The sequence below is a fragment of the Centroberyx affinis genome, unplaced genomic scaffold (genome assembly GCF_046629955.1).
Source record: "Centroberyx affinis isolate AG114_WGS23_722 - 3 ecotype Tasmania unplaced genomic scaffold, CSIRO-AGI_Caff_v1 ptg003299l_1, whole genome shotgun sequence".
NCBI lineage: Eukaryota > Metazoa > Chordata > Actinopteri > Beryciformes > Berycidae > Centroberyx > Centroberyx affinis.
Genome location: NW_027281309.1, coordinates 24,673 through 49,534, shown reverse-complemented (window position 1 = coordinate 49,534; position 24,862 = coordinate 24,673). Strand labels below are relative to the sequence as shown.

Here is a 24,862-nt window from a genome sequence, read left to right as displayed (position 1 = left end):
TTTTGGAGCGTCTTGCTGTATGGTGACATTAGGGCTGCAACTAACGAGTATTTTCATTATCGATAAGTCTATAATTGCCCATCACAAGTTCCCAGAGCCCAAAGTGATTCCTCAAACTTCTAAATAAAACAAAGTATTCATTTTATAATGATATGAAACAGAAAAGCAAGTAAATCGTAGCATTTGTGAAGCTGCAACCAGCAAATGTTTGGTATTTTTACTTGATCAGTGACTAGAACAATGGTCACAATTATAATAGATACATTTTCTATCGATCGACTAATCGATTAATCGACTAATCGCTTCAGTACTAGTTGACATAGAAATATTTGCTAATTTGAGCATTAGTTCAACCTCTTTGGCATAACTGTCTTAAAAATATCATGGTGGTTAAGGCGAGACATTAAGCAGCTCAGATTGTTTTGACGTGTTGTTTTGCTCTCTGTGTTCCAGGTCCACAGTAAGCTGGCCAGCTGTGTGACTTGTAAAACCCTGATCAAGACGGGCGAGGTGCTGCACAGCCTCGGGGCCGGCGGCACCATGGGCTCCTACTGCTCCGTCAACTGCATGAACAAGGGCAAGATGGCCTCCACCTCCGTCCTGAGTGAGTACCAGCCAAGAGGACGCACGAGGAAGAGAGTCGACACGAAACAGGAGCGTTTGTAGTTCAGAAAGCCCTTGTTTCGGAGTCAGTGATATGGGAACTCATTAACAGGGCAAAAGACTGTGGAGAAATCTTTTTTTGTCCATTGTCTATCCAAAATTCACCTACCACTTTCACTCTGACCAGCCAACTAGGCTTTTAGAACAGGACTTCCAAAGACTGCCAAAATGGTTGATAGAATATTTGGCTATTTGGTAATTTCCCATCCTGATCATCAAGGCATATTTTAAATTTTCCCCATCCAGATGCAAATGCAGGTTTATCATGTTCTGATTTCATAAGCCGCTTGACAGAAAAACAGATAACAGCTCCTCTCCACCTGTACACCCGCCCCATTGTTCGTAAATATTAATGAGAATACCAGTAAACCAAGGAGGATTATTAAAATATATAATGCTGTCCTAGCAAACTCAGCTGTCCCCAGCTGGTGTGCTGAGCTTGTAAATCTTCGTCCCATGTTGTTTCTACATAAAAGAAGAAACAGTAGATTTGAAATTTTATTGGACCTGTATGAATGGAAATGAAAATGTCGAAGGCCTTGAATGATCCTGGAAAATCAACAGGATATAAATATTTCTCTCAAACATTAACACACACAACTCTTTGCAACTTGTCATGCTAATGCTAATTGCTGTTTCCCTGGTAATTGCTGTTTTGCCCCCCATTATTTTGTGCTGTGTGTTTATTTAAAGAGCAGTTACTTAAAAGTAGACTTTACAAAATGCTTCATGAAAACGCATAAATGGAATAGTAAGTAGGAGGAGTAAAATCTATAAAAGGAGATTTTAAAAAAGTAATCCTAAATATACTGTATTTTGTGTAGGTTTTAATGTGTGTGTGTGTGTGTTTGTGTGCAGACGCAGAGCCCACATGTCACTTCTGTAAGAGGAATTCATTACCGCAGTACCAAGCCACACTGCCAGAGGGAAACATCCTCAACTTCTGCAGCTCGCAGTGCGTCACCAAGTTCCAGGTATGAGCTCACCGAACCACGAGTCCGGCTCACATTAGAAAAAGAAAATTCAGGAATGGAGAGAATATTGCATATCGCGTTGTCGAAGCAGGGCTCCTACACAGCTCCGGAAAGACTGGAAAATTATGGAAAAATGTTGTTATACTGACCTGATACACATGCAACTACATATTTTCTGTTGCCTGTCATCTCAAATATCCTGGTATTTGTCACTATGAAGAATAATCTTCTTCATCCATGGAGTGACATGGCAGTTCAGCCTGGTTCCAGACTCCTGAATCTCGTCCCACCCACTCTTCAGATTTTGTCGAGCCAATCAGGGCCTTTGTGGGCGGGACTAAAGTTTGAACTGTTCCGTTTTTCATTGGTGTTTCGGAAGAATAAACTTGGATGTAGAGGCTAACTGGCTGCAGCATCAGTGTGACTGAAGTAACGTCAGAGCAATTGGATATGTCGGTCACTACTGAATGGTCGGGGAAAATCAACCCCCCCCACACAGAAAATGACTAATGAGGAGGAAATCTCAGGCTGAATGATGGAGTGGGAACCAGATGGACATTCAGTCTGAATATCAGTCTAATGGCAGTTTGTAGGGACAAGACAATGATCTAAAATTGATTACCAAAATCTTCAAATCGAATCAAGAAAATAAGGTTCTGAAAAAGTCTGGAGTTTTGAAATTGAAACTGTGTAGGAACACTGTAGAAACCCCCTTCATCCATTCCAGCTGAATCTGCTCTTCATTAATATCTCAGACCGGTCTTTCTTTAATGTTTATACAGTCAAACCAAATTCAATTAAAATGATATTGTATCGCACAGCTGTAGTGTCTCACCAGCTGAGTGAGTGTGAAGCTGAAAAGGAGCATGCATGCTCAGTCGACCTGGATAATGAACTAAGGTTAGGAGCGGCTTTGGGAAGATGGACTCAGATCTGAATTCAGAGCGCTGGAGGAAGGCCGCGCTTTTATCTCCCTTTACCTTCTAAGTGCTTCGGCAATTCTGCTTTTTCAGCTGCTGAAAATTATTTTCCTTTCAGCGTGCTTGGGCTGTGACAAAATGGTGAATAGACCCCGAACTATAGAATCTTTATCTAACGTCCTGCCGCTCAAGGAAATGTGTGTTTGCTCTAAGGGAAGGCTGGCCCGGCTTTTATGAAATTTACTATGACTTTTATAGCTATACTGTGCTTTTATTACGCTTGAGGCATTTCACAGAGCTTTATGAAGACTTTTTCTGATTTCTGAGGGATTTTTAATTTTTTCATGGTGACATGTACTTCTGAATTGAAAGATTAAAGAGCACAGGGAAGATATAATTCTACGCCAGAATAATTCTGCTCTGTACAAAAGCATGTATACTATATTCTTTTAAACGCGGTTTGTTTGTTTATTTTTGTCATTATTTTTGACATAATGTCATGGTGGAGTCAATAACTCAAGAACAATACATGATAGAAAGGTCATACTAACACCACATGTTCCCGCTATACAGTAGATGATCTGATCAGATTTTGAAACAACTTGCTGCATAAATTTGCATATTGACGAAAAGAAACTGATTTTCTTGAAACTAATATAACTCCTTAATGCTGTAAGATACAGAATTCATATTAATACCACTCATGTGTTATGTGAAGACAGGTTGTTTACAGAAATATTTGCTAATTAATGCATTAAGTGTCTCAATGACCTCCTTAGCATAACTGGTTATGTTTGACATATCGTGGTGATTATGGCGGGACGTTAGGCAGCTCTAGTGCCTCTTGTGATTTATCTGCTGCAGGTGTAAGAAAGTTTTTCCTGTCTTCCTTTCCAGAATGCTACTCTCCAAACAGCCACCAACGGCCAGACGCCGCTCTCCACTACAAACAACAGCGTCCAGCTCAAATGTAATTACTGTCGAGGAGCCTTCAGCTTAAAGCCTGAGACCCTGGAGTGGGAGGTGAGTCATGTGACTGACACAATCACAATCATATACTGCCACCATCTTTTTTTTTCCATAAATACAGCAGTATTAGTACAGTTGTGTGTGTCACATTACCAAAGTGCCACAGTTTTTGTTCTAAAATTATACCACAGCAAAAAAGAAACTAAAATAGCTAAAATAATGTGACACTTGAAGTTTTTTAATATACAATAATTATACAAGTAAACAAGTAAACTGACTTACATAATTTTTTGTTAAAAAGCCATCAAAAGGTCTTTTGAATAGTGGGAACAGACTACAAAAGGTGTTTGCTGTAGGACAGATTCTGCTAAAGCACAACAGCAGAACAGACTGAGAGTGAATAATATATCCTATTTCTTTATTATTATTCTAATGTGAAAAAGAAATTGTCAGGGTTAGGGGTTAGGAAATGAATCTCGTGTCCAGAATCTCTACATAAGTACAAACGTGTGTGTGTGTGTGTGTGTGTGTGTTTGTGTGTGCAGGACAAGGTGTTCCAGTTCTGCAGCAAGACGTGCTGCGAGGATACAAGAAGCTCCACTGCATCGTGACGTTCTGCGAGTACTGCCAGGAGGAGAAGACGCTACACGAGACCGTCAAGTTCTCTGGGGTCAAGAGGCCCTTTTGCAGCGAAGGTACCAGCTTTACCAGCTATAAGATCCCCAAATTAAAAATCATCCTACCAATAATACAAAAAAGGAGCATACATGCAACTTGAGATGCTCTCTGCCCCTCTCTCTCTCTCTCTCTCTCCCTCTCTCTCTCTCTCTCTGTCTCTCTCTCTCTCTCTCTCTCTCTCTCTCTCTCTCTCTCTCTCTCTCTCTCTCTCTCTCTCTCTCTCTCTCTCTCTCTCTCTCTCTCTCTCTCTCTGTCTCTCTCTCTCTCTCTCTCTCTCTCTCTCTCACATTCAAATAAGCTTTATTGGCATGAATGCTAATCAACCATTATTGCCAAAGCAGAACAATAAACAATTATATATGTAGTATAGATATATACATACACATACGCATATATACACGTATATACATACATGCATACACATACATACATACATGTACATAAAATATGTTAAATTTGTAAAAGAGGATACAATTAGGCAATTAGATTCAATGCAATCCAATGTCTTGTATTACCCGGAGAAATATGATAATATAAAAAAATACAATAAAATCAAATTCCAAATTCCAAAGTAAATAATCAGATTCTACTAACAATGGTCATAAATGTGAAATGTAACTACATAGTGTTACAATATTCAAGAAGTTCTAATTAACATTCATTTTTTCTCTAATATCATGGCAGAGTGTTACATATTGTGCGGCTAAGTGTGTAAATTGTGGTTCTTCTCCTAGACAAAGTTTCATCAGTTCATCACATGTTTCATCTCTCTCTCTCTCTCTCTCTCTCTCTCTCTCTCTCTCTCTCTCTCTCTCTCTCTCTCTCTCTCCCCTACTCCTTGTTTCTTGCATTCATTGCATTACATGGTGATTTTCAGCCCAACCGCAGTGGAAAGCAGACTGTTTACCCCTGTAGAGCTTTTCTGGGCTGAAAAACAACATTAGCAAACCAGGAAGGGAGAGTGTTTTTGGGTCATGGAAGCCCTCTGGCTGAAGCCCTATTCACACAGGACTGATATTACCTGGAGACGTCCAGGGATTTGGAGTAATTGCAGCGATTATCGGAGATTTTAGTCCTGTGCGAATCTGCTATGTCTGTAATTCGTAAAGAAAAAATTCCAGCACAAATTACCTGTCGTATTTTGGCGACAGAAGTCCCCTGATAACGCTAAGCCCACGCTAAGCCCACGCTAAGCCCACGTGAATCAAACTCTCTGTAGTTTCAACCAGAAGTTATTTTGGCACGCAGTTTCTTCTTCTTCTTCTTCTTCTAGACACGCAATTTCTTTCTTCTTCCTGTCATGAAAAATGGAGGCAGTAGCAGAATCCATAGAGGAAGGTTACAGCGCAAACTCAAAGTTTTGCTTTTCTAAATCCAGATGTGATAAATTGTAAAATCTTGACTTTATACAACTGTATCCGTGGCACCGGTGATTTCAGTGAATTTCATTGTCCTGTGCAAATGTGTTTCACAAATTTCAGAGGTTAGGGGGGATTTCATGAATTGCATGAGGTCTCCATGTAATATTCGTCAGTTCCTACACAGGTCTGGAAATGTATGGGAAAATGATTTGGCAATTTCCAGGTCTGGATAAGTTTGGAAATTGCTGGAAAATACTGTTGTATTGTTCCGACACATTGTGATATTTGTCTGTGAGAAAAATAATAGATATATAGATATAGATATAGAATAGAGATATGGTAGGTGTAAGTATTATGCTATGTATTAGTATTATTAGTATTATAGTGTTGGCAAGATGAGTATCAGTGTAAACCATTCTGAGCAGCAAAATCTGAAAAAAGAAATTCTGGTCTGGAAAAGTATGGAAAATTGAAATTGCGCAGGAACGTTGAATATTAGTCTTATAAAGGAAGGAAGGAAAAGTCATGGAAAGCATTTCATATTGGGGTCACAGTGGGAACCTTGATACCCAGCTATCATTGGTGTCATGCCTGAGACTAAATCAGAGACGTGATGTTGTTGATCCCAGATGTTCTCTATCATGTTTTGTTGCTTCAGGATGAGACCAACATCTCTGTCTCTCTCTGTCTCTCTCTCTCTGTCTCTCTCTCTCTCCGCCTTGTCTCTGTCTTTCTGTCTCCCCTCCCAGGCTGTAAGCTGCTGTTTAAGCAGGACTTTGTGAAGCGTCTGGGTCTGAAGTGCGTCACCTGTAACCACTGCAGCCAGCTGTGTAAGAGAGGAGTGACGCGGCAGCTGGGCGGCCTGACCCGCGACTTCTGCAGCGAGGCCTGCGCCAAGAAGTTCCACGACTGGTACTACAAGGTGCGTTCACGCCACGCTCACAGCCAAACATCACTTTGGACTTTTTTAGAAATTGTACATGGGGGGCGTCCTGGTGGCTCAGTGGTCTAAGGCAGTGGTTCTCAACCTTTTTCATATCAGGGACCCCTAATTTAGTCCACATTAGGGCCACAGACCCCTATTTGATGAGATTTTGTCTCCCGGACCCAAATCTGAGAATATTTTTTATTGTCAGATATGATTTCGCCCAGAATTCCATGACTATCTGTACTGTAGGTAGAGAGATAACAGAAACTATGATCAAAATAGTCATTCTAAAATGACAAATAATGAAGTTTAACAATTTAATTCATCAATTTGCTGGGGACCCCCTGGAATGCCCTCAAGGACCCCTGGTGGTCCCCGGACCCCACATTGAGAACCACTGGTCTAAGGTGCATACCATGTAACCATGACGTCCTGGGTTCGAATCACAACGTCCAGGACCTTTGTTGCATGTCTTCCCCCTCTCTCTCTACTTCTACCCGAGTCTTTCCTCTCCCCCTCCACTTTCCACTTTCTAATCAAGGCAAAAAATAATAATAATTGGATATTGGCTGTGTCATCCACCTTGTAGGGTTTTTAGGGGTAAATCCAAACCAGACTATATGCAAGACAGTCAAGGAATAATACCCACTATCTATTTTGCGTAAATAAAGAAATTTTAAAATGATTAGGGGGATCTTTCACTGGGATCAGGCTAGATACTTGTGCAAGGAAGAGCCAAAAGGATAGGGTCCACTTGTAATTGTTACCGGCGTACGCCAAAACTGGCCCGGGTGGGCGGAGTCAGCGCCTATATTAAAACGGGCTACAGGTGCATAACAAGTGCAGCATTATATATTGATATGCAAATTATCATATGACATCATCTGGCAACCTCTAGTGACTTTCTGAGCAGCCAGTAGCTACTTTCCTTGGAAAAGAGTTGGCAACACTGCTACCGGTCCGTAACTTAGCCCACACAGTGTACTAATGCTGATCTGAAAGCCTGTCGAGGCTGCAATAAATACGCCTATCAAAACATATCTACTGTGTTTTATTGTTCCACTACTTACTTTTCATCATAGTGATAATGGGTACAATGATAGGTCTTGTCCCACACTGTGCCACAGCAACACTAAAATAATATAGCTATGTGTAATAAGAGAATTGAAGCAGACATTTAAAAGTAACGCAAAAGTTACTTTCCCTAGTAACTAATTACTTTTATTATGCAGTAATTGGTAAAGTAATTCAATTACTTTTTGAGTGAAGTAACTAGTAACTGTAACTAATTACTAATTTTCAGTAACTTGCCCAACACTGGTTATAAGTAACATTAGGATATCACTATACCATAGACAAAAGCTGTGATGGGATTTTTTCTTGTCGAAGGCTGGGGGGGGGTGGTCCTCTCTTGGGGTTCCTCTCCTCTCTGTTCTCCTCTCCTCTCCCTTCTCTTCCTCTTCTTCCTTTAAAAACCCATATTAGTTGAACCTTAGTTCACATCATACTCCATACTCCAATGCGTCCAGGTTCCCTTGGCCAATGAAATCCTGGACAAGCCACTGAATTCGGGGAAAAATAAGGTTCCCCAGTCCCAGAAAAGTTCTGGAAAATGATGTACAGGTTTGTGTAAATGTTCTCAGAATGTTCCCCTTGTGGCCAGCAGGCGGCGCGCTGCGACTGCTGTAAGGTGCAGGGGAACCTGACGGAGTCAGTGATGTGGAGAGCAGAGATGAAGCATTTCTGTGACCAGCAGTGTCTGCTGAAGTTCTACTGCCAGCAGAACGAGCCCATCATGGTCACACAGAAAGGCCCCGAGAACTCCAGCATAGGTACCAGCTCTCTCTGTCTGTGTGTGTGTGTGTGTGTGTGTGTGTGTGTGTGTGTGTGTGTGTGTTCCTGTACTTCTGTCTTTGTGAGAACCAGTTTGAGTTTTAAACCTTTAGAGTGAGGACATTTTGGCCGGTCTTCACTTCTTCAAAGGGCTGTTTTAGGGTCCGGATTTGGTTTTAGGGTTAAGGTTATAATTAGGATTAGATTAAGGTTAAGATAAGGGTTGAAGTTAGGCATGTAGTGGTGAGTGTAAGAGTTAGGGGATAGGGAATGAATGTAGTCAATAGATGTTCCTCATGAGGATAGAAGTACAGGGTTGTGTGTGTTTTCTTCTTTCTTTAGGCAAAAGTCTCAAATTTCAAATTACCCACCTCTGAGGACACATTTGCTTGCCCTCGTAATAGAAAATATTTATTTTGAGGATTAGGGAATGAAAATTGTTACAAGCGGAATGAAATGATGTGTCTATGTCTGCATATGTGACTGTGTGTATTTATGTGTGCGTGTCATTCAAATTTCTTCATAACGCAAAGATATAATGTCTTTCATTTTCCACTCACAGGATTAGATGTGCATGGGACCAAACTTGGGGTAAGTAAGAATTGGTCGGTCACATACAATATATATTTATCTGTGAAACATTTACACTTGTTCTTTAGAATCCATTAGTTGTTCCTGGTGGTTCTAAATGATTCCCATGTATTTGTGACAAAATTTGCCTTAAATTCATCATCCAATATTTCTAAAATATAGAGGATCCACTCTGAAGAAGTTTGCCCATTTTGTCAACCAAAGACTAAAGTTTTCTGGAAAGATTTGAATCAAAAATCAACCAATGGCTTGTCTTACCTATTTCACTTTAAAAACCATCAACCATTTCACTTTAAAACCATCCCATAACTTGTTTTAATGCTGCGCTGTTGACTATTTTGTAAGAGCAGGTGTCACCTTTTCAAATGGAATGAGACGTGCTGTGTTTCCTCCCTGTCCTGCTCTAGATGTTGAACCAGGGCACGGTGGCGTACGCCGGCGGAGGGCTGGTGAGGGACGTGAAGAACAAGGCGGTGCTCTGCAAGCCGCTCACCCTCACCAAGGCCACCTACTGCAAGCCACACATGCAGAGCAAACAGTTACAGACAGGTAAACGCATCACTCCAACCGGAAGAGTGCTGCAAAGTTCAGTCGGAGACTCTGCTTTGTGTCATGGATAACACTTCTTAACGGTTATGAAATCACTGTAAAGCATAGTTATGAGTGGCTTATTGCTTTTACTTTTGAATTAAATGAGCATTAAGTAGGTTTTTTACTGCCCCGTACCACAAAATGACCATAATGCATCAGGGGGGGTTGAAGGGCTGTCAGACAAAAGCAGACAAAGCTGTTTTATTATTCCAGTATTTATCATGGTGATATATTATCTCTTCAGTAGATGTTTCTGTTGGATCCCTGCTCTACTAGCTTACTCCTCTACATTGTGAAAATGTGACTTCATTGTTTTTGTCAGTTACAGGCACAAGCTTCAGACTGCTTAATGCCTTTTTAATGCATCCACTGATTACCTCCGCCAAGGAGGTTATGTTTTCGGTGCCGTTTGTTTGTTTGTCTGTTTGTCTGTTAGCAGGATTAGGGAAAAACTACTGGCCCGATTTTCATGAAACTTTGTGGAAGTGTATAGCATGGGCCAAGGAAGAACCCATTAAATTCTGCAGCGGATCCGGATCCGACTCACGAACAAGCAATAATAGCACGAACCTTGGCGGAGGTCTGCGCTCGCCGAGTGCCCTTCTAGTTTGCTTATGTAATGTTATGGTTCTGCTTGTCTGTGTGCTCAGATGTGGACGACGGTGTGAAGAGGGAGTATATTCCGGTGCCCATACCTGTCCCCGTCTTCATCCCTGTGCCCATGAACATGTACTCCCAGCTCACACCCACACCTGTCACCCTGCCTGTACCGGTAAGACACCAACCTTAAGGTAACAGGTGACTTTGTTGGTTGACGGCTCATGATCACATTTCAGTTAAACATGCTAAGGGGTAGAAGTATATTCTGAAGGTCAAATATTATAGTAATAGTACTCTATTACTATAATATTGATTAAAGCCTATATGATACATATTAAAAATGGCTTTCAGAAGAAAAAAAAAAGACAACGACAAAATTAAGTCAAAGGGCCTGGAAAATTCTGACATTTTGCAAAGGCAACTGAATATGGTTTTATTATTATTATTATTATTGTTCGTATTATAAGCTACTCAACCCCCAGTCACTCCAGTGGTGCTATTTAGCAGCCAATACTAGTGGCAGGTTGTACTGGGCAGCTCCCAGCTGAAGTGTGAGTAACTATATGGTGTCTGCACTGAGAAAGAGCATACTGGTAAGTGTTCAGCCAAAACCTTAGCCAGGTAAACAGAGAATAAACATGGAGGCCTTTCCATCATGCCAAGAAAAAGGACTGTCTGAGATGTTTCACTGTACCAACCAAAGCCCATGTCCCTGTCCCCGTCCCGTCCCGCCCCGTCCCGTCCCGTCCCGTCCCGTCCAGGTTCCAGTGCCTGTGTTCCTGCCCACCACCCTGCAGGGGGCGGAGCAGATCGTCCAGACCATCAGCGAGCTGAAGACCAAGGTGCCCTCTGACCCCCTGGAGGCCGACCTGCTGTCCATGGCCGAGATGATCGCAGAGGACCAGAAGCCAGGTGCGTTCATGATGTTTTTAAATGTCTCCAACTCAAAATATAGGCTTTGGTCTTTAAACCTACTATGTGACTTCAAAAGTTCTTAAAGCGTGTTAATTAGTCTTGGTGGAAGCTGCAGACAACCTGCTGACAATGACTTGGCTTGGTCGTGCGTTTCAGATGTGAAGCCAGCGAAAGTGAAGAGTGAAAAGCGTGGAGAGGGGGAGTCCTGCTTGTCCTCCAGCAGCAGCTCTGAGGAAGAGGAGAAGGAGGAGGAGAAGGGGGAGGAGAAGGAGGAGGAGAAGGAGGAGGAGGAGGAGGAGGAGGAGGAGAAGGAGGAGGAGAAGGAGGCGAAGGAGGAGGCGAAGGAGGAGGAGGAGGAGGAGGAGGAGGAAGAGGAGGACAAATACGAGCCTGACCTGGACCTGGAGACGGACTTTCCTCAAGGTAAACACCTGAATTGATGTGGAAAAATTGATGAATGGTGTCCGGCCATTTCAGTCCGGAACAATCACTGCCATAAAGATTAATCCATTTATTGTGATAAACAGTAATACAGTTATATTTGGTATTACAGACCCTGCTTGTCAAGATGCTTTCTGCACAAATCCAAGCAAGAGTGAGGAAATTGGTTTTACTTTTTTGATATACGACAGAAAATCTGAGGAATCGTTCGCCCACTGATTCTGACATTAAGATAACTTTTCAATAAATCACAGCTTTTGGTTTGGTTGTAAATGCAAATTTTAATCTATCAAACTTTTCTGAACGAGTGCCCCAGAGACTGCTGTCTGGTAAAACAAATCTGACTCCAGTCCCTGTAACTTTAGCTCAGCATGATGGACTTGTCTGTGATCTTTGCTGTAATTTAAGTCCCTGGTATTCATACCAGTTAAAAACACATGACGGAATATCTGATTATGAACATCAGTCCAGACTGCGGTTTGCCCTCATTTCATTTTGTTCTGCTCGGCTATCCAAGCATGAGGAACTGCTGGCTATCAGATGTCAACATCCGTCTCCTTCTACCCATAAACCCTTGCGTTTCAGGTTAATTTCTTGTAGTTGGTTCAGATTCCATTCTCACTCCTAACAAACAAGCACAGTTCTCTTGTTAGAGGACTGAGACTCTCTGTGCTGTTATTTGGTGCCACCAGATTTCAAAGGTCATTGTTCTCACCTGGACAAACCAACTGAACTAAAGGAGGAAACACTGCAGAGCTGAAATAAACCGATCCAAAAGTGATGGAAAACTCAGCATCTATCATTACCCAACCCGTCTCCAACACTCACTTTAACTTTGTCTCTGTCTTTCTCTCTGACTGTCTCTCTCTGTTCTTCTCATTCATTCTCTGTTCAGTGAAGTGGCTCTTATCTAACAGCATCTGACTGCATGGGGTTTTTTAATGGAGCAGCACAGTAATTGAGATTAAAATACCTCCCCCTGGTTATTTCTGGCGCCGCCGTCGTCACCCCTATCAGAGCAGAGGGGTTTCGGGTTTGTTGTACTGTCCAGAGGAGGAGTGGGAAGTCTTGAACCAAACAGAGGAGCAAGGTTCAGGTTCTTTTGAATGTCAGGGTTTGTTATGTTTTTTTTTAGACATGCATCTCTCTAATTCTAATGGGAATTACTGATGTTGCAGACAGGGTGTAAGCCTAAATGTAGGTGTAATGTCAAGGTGATGTGGTGAGAGTGGATGTGGAGGGAATCCCAGAACTCTTGAGTCTTCTGGAAGTGTCACAGACCTAACTTAACCAGTTGTAAATTGAAGAGTGACACACTGTGCCCTTTTTTTGTTTGTTCTTGTGGTGAGTGCGAAGGCAAAGTAGATTGAATAGGCATTAGTCTGTGATGTTCACACTCCAAGATGTCTGCACTGCACTCAGCACTTTTCTTTGCACAATAAACACCTAACTAAATAAACACCTAACTATGATCTTGTGAAGACTTTGATTTTCTTTTGGAGTGCGGTTAGCACACAGACTATTGCCTAAACTCAATCAACCCCAAAACACACCCACTCTCACCCACCTCCTCTTTCATCTAACATCCCAAGCCAGGTTTCTATAATACAAGCAATATTTACGTCAGATTCTGTGTATTGGTCACAATTTTCAGCAGTCTTCTCACCTTTCCTGCAATAAAACAACGCAAATGTCCTTGTCATATTTAAACAAAAAAGAAAACCAAATCCTCGAAGAAAAACAATGACTTAAATTGAGTTATCTGAATTGAAGGCCTTTAAGTGGTCTTAAGTGCAGATTATTATAGCCTTGAAGTTTTAAATACAGTCTCAGATGTCTTACAAATGCTCCATGCAGCACTCTCCTAGCGAGAAATTACTACCATTTGTCTACCATGTAATTCAAGAACACCAGGACTAAAATAAGCACTCACCCTAAACAGCAAAAGGGATAGTTAATGAACATCCCTAGTACATAATGCACTTACAAACACTTACATTTGTAGATGCTGTACTTAAATTTTGTATTGTTGCACCCTTTTACAGTGCTAGTGCTTTGGGTTTCATCAAGTATTTACACAGTATTATTGTATACTTATAATACTTTACCATAGGTTAATACACTTTAGTCACACCATTGTATAGTAAAACGTTCCCAGCATTCTTAGTTTGTCCTCATTGTCGTGTGTGGCTTCTCGGTGTCCTGGTCACCTCCTTTACGAATTAATTCATTAGTGGTTGTTATGTAACTGCAGCTGCTGGACGTTTGGGAAGTCTGGATTGGCTGTCGGCAGCTAGCAGATAATTCACATCTCATTCCTGTGTGTCGGAGGGAGGCTGCAGAGAAGCACATGTTGTCCCTGTTAAGTTGAGCTAAGCTTTGATCCAGGCAGGAGGAGACGGGAGCGTCACAGCCAATCAGCTTAGAGCAGGGAAGGGAACCACTTTTTTCCATAGGCTACTGCAGCAGGCGAGTATCTGCTGAAATTCCCCAGCCACCATCACTACTTTACCAGCAAACAAAATTTTCAGAATAAAAGGACCAAATGGACTTGAACCCCTAAATGCTGAGCCACTGAACCCCTAAACACGGAGTCACTGAACCCCTAAATGCTGAGACACTGAACCCCTAAAAGCTGAGTCACTGAACCCCTAAAAGCTGAGTCACTGAACCCCTAAAAGCTGAGTCACTGAACCCCTAAATGCTGAGTCACTGAACCCCTAAATGCTGAGACACTGAACCCCTAAAAGCTGAGTCACTGAACCCCTAAATGTTGTGGCACTGAACCCCTAAATGCTGAGACACTGAACCCCTAAAAGCTGAGTCACTGAACCCCTAAACATGGAGTCACTGAACCCCTAAATGCTGAGACACTGAACCCCTAAAAGCTGAGTCACTGAACCCCTAAATGCTGAGCCACTGAACCCCTAAACACGGAGTCACTGAACCACTAAATGCTGAGTCACTGAACCCCTAAATGTTGTGTCACTGAACCCCTAAATGCTGAGACACTGAACCCCTAAATGTTGAGACACTGAACCCCTAAATGTTGTGTCACTGAATCCCTAAATGCTGAGACACTGAACCCCTAAACGCTGAGTCACTGAACCCCTAAACGCTGAGTCACTGAACCCCTAAATGTTGAGTCACTGAACCCCTAAATGCTGAGCCACTGAACCCCTAAACATGGAGTCACTGAACCCCGAAATGTTGAGTCACTGAACCCTAAACGCTGTATCACTGAACCCCTAAATGCTGAGTCACTGATGCTAATGCTAATGAATGAGGTAATAATTATTGATTACTAACTATTGACCTGGGTGTCCTGTCTCAGCTCCAGACCCGGTTCCGGTCCTGGAGGGAATGGAGGAGGACATGGGCTTCTCTCTTCCCCCCGTCCTGGTAGAGGAGGGGGAGGAGCCAGCACCTCGACCCCAGCCCAGGAGACAGGTACACACACACACACACACACACACACACACACACACACACACACACACACACACACACACACACACACACACACACACACACACACACACACACACACACACACACACACAGCATATCTAGACGGAGCACAGTTATGTCCAGGGATTATAACCCCTCTGCTGTTCACATCCTGACACTCTGTGATTGGTTCGGTTTTATGAGGACATAATAACCCATGCTGGGGTCTGTGCAGGATTGGGTTTTTTTTTTTTTTTTTTTTTTTTTTTCTCATCCAAAAATTCAACAGCCACTTTCACTATTTTACTTTTTAAACAAGGAAAGAGAGAGAAAGAGAGCAGGCAGAATTACCATCCACATACAGAATTTACCACCAGCATTTGGCTGCTGGCTTGTTGGTAATTTCACACCCTGGAATCTCACACACACGCACGCACACACACACACTCTCACTCATACACACACCAAATGGACACTTGTACGCAAACTCGCATGCACTTAGTCATCTGCTTACCACAGTGTCACACAAAACTCAAATATAACACATACAGTATAAATAGTGAGAATTCGTTCAAGCCAATAGGAACAAGCCAATAGAACAAGATGGTGTCTTTAATCTCCATTTTTTATGTTTTTTGTTTTATGTTTTTTGTTAATTTGCAGAGTGTGGAGAGTATTCAGATTGCCACCATTATATCAGCTCTTTTTAAATTAATTTATAAAGGCGTTTCCTTCATTAGGCTATATAGTCTATAGCAGAGGGAGACATCAAAGACAGGAGATGGAGAAGGGCTGATAAAGGTTGTAAAATAACGGTTGTGAGTTGGATTCAAATGCACGATGCTACAAGTATATCGGATCTGATGTATTTGAAATACTAACCTTAATACACTGGGATCTGAATATTGCTCTTCCATTTCCTGGGTTTTGGGTTATCCTGATCGCACAGAGGGCAAAATATAGGGCAGTTTACTCATAGTATGGGAGCATAAAAAAAATAGGTAACCCTAATTCCAAAGAGTTTTTCTGTCTTGCTTCTACAAGCTAAGGAATCTCTTTAAAATTAGGTCATCTTATCCTTTTGTGTCCTGGAGAAAGTACCTCCTGTCAGCCTCTCCCCACTGAATAATACCTCCCACATCCTCCTGCTCTGCTCACTCCATTTTGCTCCTAACAAGACTAGGTCAAAACCTAGTATATGGCTGGACCGTGTATGGGTGTGCCACGTGCCACGGCCGACCAATGGCGTAACTAACTCCGCTGTAGACTGTTAATATACAGAATAATAGTCCATACATCCATACTGATCTCCGTTCCAGCGCGTCCCGTCTCCTCTCTCCGCCGCTGTCCTCTCCACTGCGCCCACGGCCTGCATTGATCCTCCCGATCCAAGCCCCGGTGCCGAAAACGCCGTTCACCGGACACCCGGTGACACATCGGCGTCGGTGCCCAAACCTCACACTCCATACTATTGGTTGCTCAGCACAGACAACTACAGAGGGATCAGCCTCAGCTCAGTTCCTGCCAAAACCTTTAACAGGTTGATTTTCACCCGCCTTCGGTCTGTGCTAGACCCCCTGACCTCAGCAGAGCGGCTTTCGAGAGAAGTGGATGACCGTCGAGCAGGTCTTGGCTCTGAGAAGGATTATCGAGGGAGTGCGGAACAGAAACCTCCCAGCAATCATGACCTTTATCGATTTCAAGAAAGCCTTTGATACAATCCACCGAGGCAAACTCATCCTCATTCTGAGGGCATACGGCATTCCTGAGAAGCTAGTGCAAGCTATCAGCAGGTCGTACAAGCACACTCGAGCCAAGGTCAACTCGCCTGACGGCGAGACAGACACCTTCAACATCCTCGCTGGCATGCTTCAGGGCGACACTCTCGCTCCCTACCTCTTCATTATTGTACTCGACTACGCATTGAGGAAGGCCATCACTGGACATGAAGAGGAGCTCGGGGTGACCCTAGCACCCAGGAGGAGTCGCTGTGTACCAGCAGTTAGAGTTACGGACCTCGACTATGCCGACGACATCGTGCTCATCTCAAACACCGCTGAGCAATTTCGCAAGCTCCTGCTGGCAGTCAAAACGGAATGCCTAAGAGTTGGACTTCAGCTGAACTCAAAGAAAACCAAGGTCTTGGCTTTCAACACTGACGACACAGTCGTGTGCACCGGCAGTGGAGAGACCCTCAAAGTGTAGGAGGACTTCAGGTACCTCGGTGCCTGGATCTCATCCTCCCTGAAGGACCTCAAGATCAGAAGGGCAATCGCCTGGAAGGTGCTGCACGACATGAGGAAAATGTGGAAGTCTGAGCTCAGCAGGAAGATCAAGCGATGAATCCGTCCTGCTGTATGGGGCAAAAACATGGACACTCACCGCTGCCCAGGAGAAATCGCTGGATGGGTGTTACACCAGGATGCTCCATATGGCCCAGGACGTCTTGTGGATGGAACACATGAACAGTGTTGACCTCTACGCTGGTCTACTGCTGGTGACCACAAAGATACGTCAAAGGAGACTGAGGCTCGCCAGCCATAGCGTGCGCCATCCTGACCTCATCGCTTCAAAACTTGTCCTCTGGGAACCCATGCATGGTAAAGCCACACGTGGTGCTAGGAGGATAACATACGTGGACGAGCTGAAGAAGGACACTGGCTACGCCAGCACTGATGAACTGCGCTCTGGCATGCTGGACCGGGATGTGTGGAGAGGTGTCATCTCAAGAGCCCGAGTTTCCCCAGTGGACTCGACATAATGATGATGATTGGTTGCTTGTAGCGTTTCGACCTACATGACTTTAATAAAATAAAGTTTGCACACCTGACAATTTCAGTCATGGGTGCTGGGAGAAAAGCAACATAAATATATGAGGCTCCCGCACACCATCTAGTTGCAAATCTCAATATATTGCGACGTTTCGGTCATAGATCTTTTTCAAAGCAGCAAACAATAGTTTAGTAATTGTTTTTTATCGTCTAAATGACTATATAAAAATAGTATTGATGCCTTTTTAGCAGTGTAGTTGTAAAAGTCCTCACAAGTGATGAAGCTTATTTAGGGTTAGGGGATAAAGATTGAGAAAAGAGGATTAGGTTGACACATTTAGTGATTAGCGATAAGTCGTAGGACATGAATGTAAATTGAGAATGTCCACACAAGTATCTTAATTTCTCTGTGTGTGTGTGTGTTGCAGGGGAACAAGAGGCAGGCAGTAGAGGGGGAGTCTGCTCCAGCCTCGTCTTCCTCCCCCCCTCCAGCAGACAGACACACAGAGGGGCGCTCGCTGCCCCTCAAGGCTCGCTACGGCGTCAACGCCTGGAAACGCTGGGCGCTGTCTTCTTCTGACCAATCAGACGACACCAAAGGAAAGGACGGCCCCAAACCAGGTGAGGAAGCTCCAGTGTTTGTCTTGCCAGTTATAGTCACAAACAATCTGTATTATTTGCCCATACATCCATCTTTGATTGAACGCAAAAAGTTCACACCCCTTCTCTAGGGTTTGTTGAAAGTCATTCTGGGAAATGTAGGAAATCACTAAATGCAGTAGACAAGGCAGGTTGAAGGAAACTGAATACATCAAAAACAACAGCTGTAGAAATAGATTCTGAGAGTACAAATACTCAAACAAAAAGTATTTATCAATGAAAAGTCATTTGTGTGTATTCCAGCTCCTGCAGCCCGGTCCAAGAGCAACCTGCTGTCTCTGAGTTCGGGGGAGCTGGACCTGGCTCTGTCCCGGTTCGTCAGGGAGGTGTGCCGGCCCAACGGGGAGCGCTACGCCCCGGACAGCATCCTCTACCTCTGTCTGGGCATCCAGCAGGTCGGTCCCGCAAACCACAACACCTCTCCAGGTCTAAAACAAGACCTAGTACATCAAAGTCAGCCAACAGTTTGTTCAGGTTAACTGAGCTGACTCTTCTCAAGCTACAACTCAAGAGTATTTGGAGTAGAGACTAGGGCTAAAGACAAGACAGTTTACTGTGTCACAGTAACCTACATTTGGAAACAAATCCAACTTATCACGCTATTCACGTTTACTGAAAACGTTACTGAATGGATCTACAGCCACACCACAACAACAGTGAAGAGTCCCCTTCATTATTCAGGAATCCTACTATAAAATGAGGAAAACTCTGTCTGTCTGTCTGCATCCAATTTGCTCCTCATGGGTTGGCCAATTAATCTGAAACTGCACATGGGCATTGAGCATTGGCATAGGCAGGGACTGACAAAGCTGATTTTTCCATTTTCCCAAATTTACGCTGTTTATGCGCATTTTTGGCAAGTCTGCACGTAGTTGTGGCGCGCACATCCCCGGGTATGGACTAGTGTAATTAGGAAAACAACAAGGCGTGAAATGGTAATTTTCCTTTGCAACTGAATGGGAGAATCCAAAATACATTAAACCCTGGTGAAGAAGCTTGATCACACTCATGTCAGATTATTCCTTTGTTAAAATGTGGTAAATGGTATTTATCTCATCTGTACCAAAAGAGATCACCATGATACACAAGGAAGTACCCTGTCTATCTTTTGAGTTGTGAGGAGAGTTGGTTTATCACTATATCAGGTTTGTTGACTTCAGTACCATTACCAAAGTATCATGTTTCAATGAAACAACAAAATTTCCTAAAATAACATTAAATTTATTTTTTTTATTTTTTTTTTATTTTAGTTGACTCTTAAATCTAAATAAAATCGTAAGAATTATATTGGTTAACTTTGGTTTACTTTCTTCCTATTAAAAAGCCATTGATAGCAATTCTGAAGGGGGGAACTGAAAGTGGGACATGTGCTTCCAGTAGGACATATATTACTGACGCACGTCCCTTCCTGCTCTCACTCTCACATGCAAGCAGCAGCACAGCATGGTTGAGAGAATGGAGCACAGGATTATCCAAAGTCATCTGGAGCATGGCTTTCTGGCTGAAGTGTAAGGCAAACTTAATCTGTGTGTTAAAAAAAAACAAGATTTTACAAGGATTAAATAGGCAAGTGTGAATTTTAAACAAGCTGGTAGTAAATCTGGCATGAAATACTCAAAAGTAATGTGTTGTACCTATTCTGGAAAAACTCTTGTAGTGTTTCTTCAGTCAGATACTTCTGTACTTTTTTCATACTGATGAGGTTATTGCTGTGTTTTTGCAGAAGAGACAGTTTGTGTTGGTAAAATCTTTTAACAGCAAGTCAGGAAAGTGGTTTTCTGTCCCAGGCGTCTGACTGGATGATCTGTGTGTCCACTGATTATAACTCATTGCTGTTCACATCCTGAAAAACAGTGTTGATTCTTTGAATATGAGGACACTTTTTGGAACGAGAAAGAAGTTTTGGTCTCTGTGGAAAAACTGTGGGTCAAAGCTCTTTATAACAAAGTTTGTGTGTGTGTGTTTGTACAGCATCTTCATGCCAAAGGCAGAAAGGACGACCTGTTCAGCGACCCATGCTACCAGCAGTTTGGAGAGGAGCTTAACAAGGTCCTGAAGGACTGGCAGCCCAGTGTGCTTCCTGATGGTGAGTGCAGACAAAAAGATGGCTGCCGGGTCTGAAGCTAACCCCCAGCAAGCACCGCATGCTGCTGGAATTTGTCTTGGGTGGATAAATCAGTAAGGGTCTCCCACCACACTGGCCTTTAGTTTTTAAGACAAAAACATTTGAGTTAATATATTGAGTTCTGTTGCACTTCATTATAAATTACAAAGTTCTACTGTGTAATTGAGAAGGTTTTAAATTAACACACAGAATCTGATTCTGTACATGAAACGGCACTGAAAACAATTGATTCACGATGACTGAATTGAATTATTTATTTATTTTAGTTTAGTTTAGTTTAGCCTAATACCAGCGAGCACAAAAGTTAGTTTTGGACACTGGATGGCAGCAGGGACACAGAGTCTGTGCACTTCCAAAGTCCTGATGAGGGAAACAATGAAATGGAGAAAAGATCAGACTGATCATACAAACAAGATTGGGGAGGCTAAATTTATCACCATTTAGCTGGTGTTTATTTCAAACCTTGATCAAGGAACTTGGCAGACCAAGCTTGTGTACTTCTTTTAACTCTTTCAGAAGTGTAGATGTGGCTTCACTACTGATCTGAGGCACAAAACCCAGCATTAGGGATGTTGTGTTGGATAAAAAATGTGATTTATTTCCACATGGTTAGGCCAGCATGCCAGTGTCATGCAGCCATAAGTGCTTAATTGAATTTTTTGTTCTTAACTGAACAATGTGCCATTGTTAGTAGAAAGTCAGTGTAAAATGTATCATATTAATCAGACCAGTGATCAGCCGATCAACTGTTAGAAAATTTGCAATCTGCATCGACCCAAAAAACCTGATGACGTGTGACGATGATGTTTTGGATTCAGTTTAGTTTCATTTGCATAGTGCTAAAACTCAGAAGCCAAGTGATCAAAACACACATCAATGTAATGGAATGATAAAACACAGGAAGAAGAGAAATGTTTCACATTTGTTCTGGAGAGATTTAAAAAAATAAACCGGACATCTCAGAGCAAACAAAAGAAACAAAACGGATGACAAGCAAAGACAAGTGAACTGGAGAACAGTAGCAAGTGAGGGAAGTAATATATAAAGATAATGAAGTAATGGGGTAAGTGGTAGTGAGTGTGTGTGTGTGTGTGTGTTAGTGCAAAGTTCCAGCACATTGTTCTTGAACCCACTGTAGCTTTGGTGCAAGGGTGTAACCGTAGGTTTTATCAGCCATCTGACTTCTGTAGAGAAGTGTCCAGTGATTATAACTCTACTGCTGTTCACATTCTGACTGCTTGTGATTGCACCGTATTGTCATATGAGGACACACTGCACACACACACACACACACACACACACTGATTGCAGTAACATTGATATGTATTGATTATGTGTGTTGATATGTTAGATTCTGAAAGTGCTCAAGAGAATTTGAGTGACACCTAATCTTAAAAATTATAAAAACAAATTTTGGTAGTTTTTAAAGGACAGTAGGCAAACAAAGTCCTTAGATAAAATGAGATCAAACTTTAATTATCCCTGTGGGGATATTGCATCATTGCAACACTAAGTAGTAAAGGCAGAAAAATAAAATAGAGCAAATTCGGTCTATTAAACATAATACAACCAACATTACAACACTAGACTGTATAAAGTAGAAATATATGAATGGAAAGCATCAAAATATATGAATTACAGAAAGGTGTGCATTGGTGCAAAATATCAAAGTAGGACATACTGAGAAAATAATAAAATGCATAGATATGAAAATCAAAAATATAACACATGCAGCATGAAAATGAATGAAAGTCATAATAGCCAAAATAGGAGATTATGAACGCAGAAAAAATCCAAAATGTTGAGTAAAGCATGGTACTTGGATCCTGAAAGCTGTGTACCCCCTGTCCCGGTGCCGCAGGCTCTCTGTGGGGTCGGGTGGAGGAGCGCAGCCTGTGGAGCAGCCGGCAGCTGGGGGAGCAGAGCGCGGCCGGCCTGCTGCGCTCCCTGGTCTACCTGAACACCAAATACTTCGGCCTGCGCACCGTGGAGCAGCACCTGCGCCTGTCCTTCGCCAATGTCTACGGCCCGGACACCGTCCACCCCGTCACCAAGGAGAGCGCCGTCTGCATCCGCGTGCCTTCCATCTCTCAGGATCACCATGGTGAGTGGATATTAGGGTTAGGCCTGTATATCGGTTCGCCGATAGATCGGGTCGGTACTTGCCTCTCGTATCGGCCGGTCAGCGTTCCTCCCTGACCACAGCTACAGAAAAACAGTCTATAAAACCTGGTGTCAACTTGTGTTTTCTTTACACATTTTATTTATTCACTTAATTAAGTCCTGTTTTTTTGTAAATTAATTCTGCATTTAAAGGCAGTAATGTCTCCCAGAGTTTCTCTACCATTGAACACTGACACTAAAAGAATCTCCTCAGTCTTGGTTTCAGTGGAGAGTTTTAGTGTCCCATGATGCTCTAAATGCTGCTTCAGAGGCTTTTCCACCCTGATGAGAAGAAAATTCTAGGGGAAACACTGAACATTTGTGATAAGTTTCTTACTTGGGCCTTTAATCGTACTGTCAGCTGGATTACCAGGCTAAGTCTCATGACAGGCACTTTGAATCCTGCTCACAATCTTAGACCCATTATCTTAAAAAGATGGTCTTGTAGTGTTTCTTCAGGCAGATATTGCTGTACCTTTTTCATACTGATGTGGTTATTGCTGTGTTTTTGCAGAAGAGACAGTTTGTGTTGGTAAAATCTTTTAACAGCGAGTCAGGGAAGTGGTTTTCTGTCCCAGACATCTGATTGGATGATCTGTGTGTCCACTGATTATAACTCATTGCTGTTCACATCCTGAAAAACAGTGTTGATTATTTGAATATGAGGACACTTTCTGGAACGAGAAAGAAGTTTTGGTCTCTGTGGAAAAACTGTGGGTCAAAGCTCTTATAACAAAGTGTTTGTGGGTGCCTCCTTTTTCTATCAGCATGTAAATCTTGAAGTTTCTTACCATGGCCTTTAATCGTACTGTCCGCTGGATTACCAGGCTAAGTCTCATGACGGGCACTTTGAATCCTGCTCACAATCTTAGACCCGTAAAAAGCTGGTAATGCCGCGTGTTCATCTGTTTCGACCCTCAGTGCAAACGGGCTGTAGGAAGAGGAAGCGCCAGGCGGAGGAGGGAGACCGGGACTACGAGCCGGACGACGACTCGGGAGGCTCCACCGTCCGCTGTCCCGTGAAGACGCACGAGTGCCGCCTCTACGAGCTCTACAGGTCCAAGTGGTGGGTTTCAATCAGCTGACCGGAGCAGATGATGCTGATAGAAACTGTTGTCTAACCTGCCGTCTACCTGGCTGCAGTGCTGCCGTTGTTTCTCTCCTTCTACAGTTTACATTTTAGGCATTTAATAATTTAACTGAGGCTTAAAGGAAAAGTCCACCCTCTTATACTCTTACAGATTATACAGTATATCATCAATCTATGATGATCAGTGTATTCCAGGAGTTATTTTGTGATAGTGTTGTAATTTACTTTTTATATAGTAGTGTTCGGTGGAGGAATTGGTCTCTCTCCTGCTCCTGTGGGTGGAGAAACTGGTGTCTCTCCTCTTCTCCGATGGATTTCTCCCTGTATGATTGTTGAACGTCTCTCGGTGCAAAATGGCGGCTCTAGAAAGAAGCCCTCGCTCTTTGATTCTGAGGGACTGACGCCAAAACCTGACGTTTACCTCTGATGTTTTACATCCTGAAACATTTTCTGATATCAATTGTAGCTGCACCGGAAATCATATCATCTGTTTGGCCAGTTATCCATTGGAATAATAAAAATACACCAAACAACAAAATAGGCCCAGAAATACCAGCTAGATTGCCAATGGATGTTTTGTAACAGTATTAAAGTGTATTAGGGTGGATTTTTTTCCTTTTAAACTTAGAAAACCAACATTACAAGCAACCAATAGTAAGGAGGGCAAGGGACAATACATATAGAAAGATATGTTTGATCCTAGAATATAAAATAGAGTCCTAGGAAAAGAGCGAGCTAAGGAGAGAAGGTAGAAAGGAAATATTTTTGAATAAATTTAGAGCAAGTACAGGAGGAACATATGGCCGGGGGGGAGGATTTTGGTGGATGTGCGTCCATGCGTCGCTCCGTTTTCCATACCTAATCTTCTGAGTCCTGTGATTATAACTCATTGCTGTTCACATCCTGAACCACAGTGTTGACAGTTGAATTATGAGGACGTCTAACATCTAATCTGATCGGTTGCTATGGTTTCACTTGGGAGAGGCTGTTCTGTATCACTTCTCATCAACAGTTGGGTCTTAGTCATGTAAGAGGAACTCATGCATCTCTCTCTCCCACCTCCCCAAATCCCAACCCCCCCCCCCCCTTTCTCTCTTCTCCTTCCTCCTTTTATCATCTTTCTTCTCCCTCTTTCCCCC

At 42.7% G+C, this 24,862-nt stretch overlaps 1 protein-coding gene across 1 annotated transcript in view; it reads left to right on the top strand.

Annotated features, from left to right (window-relative positions):
* zmym2 (zinc finger, MYM-type 2) overlaps positions 1-24,862 on the top strand; it is a 55,109-nt gene that overhangs the window by 26,161 nt on the left and 4,086 nt on the right. Inside the window, 19 exon segments of the mRNA XM_071538573.1 lie at positions 454-604; positions 1,522-1,637; positions 3,455-3,580; positions 4,072-4,108; positions 4,111-4,221; positions 6,315-6,487; positions 8,160-8,325; positions 8,889-8,917; positions 9,325-9,466; positions 10,159-10,280; positions 10,870-11,020; positions 11,180-11,196; positions 11,320-11,446; positions 14,799-14,914; positions 18,114-18,306; positions 18,598-18,740; positions 20,317-20,431; positions 22,332-22,574; positions 23,555-23,699. Coding sequence (XP_071394674.1) covers positions 454-604; positions 1,522-1,637; positions 3,455-3,580; positions 4,072-4,108; positions 4,111-4,221; positions 6,315-6,487; positions 8,160-8,325; positions 8,889-8,917; positions 9,325-9,466; positions 10,159-10,280; positions 10,870-11,020; positions 11,180-11,196; positions 11,320-11,446; positions 14,799-14,914; positions 18,114-18,306; positions 18,598-18,740; positions 20,317-20,431; positions 22,332-22,574; positions 23,555-23,699 — 2,423 coding nt within the window.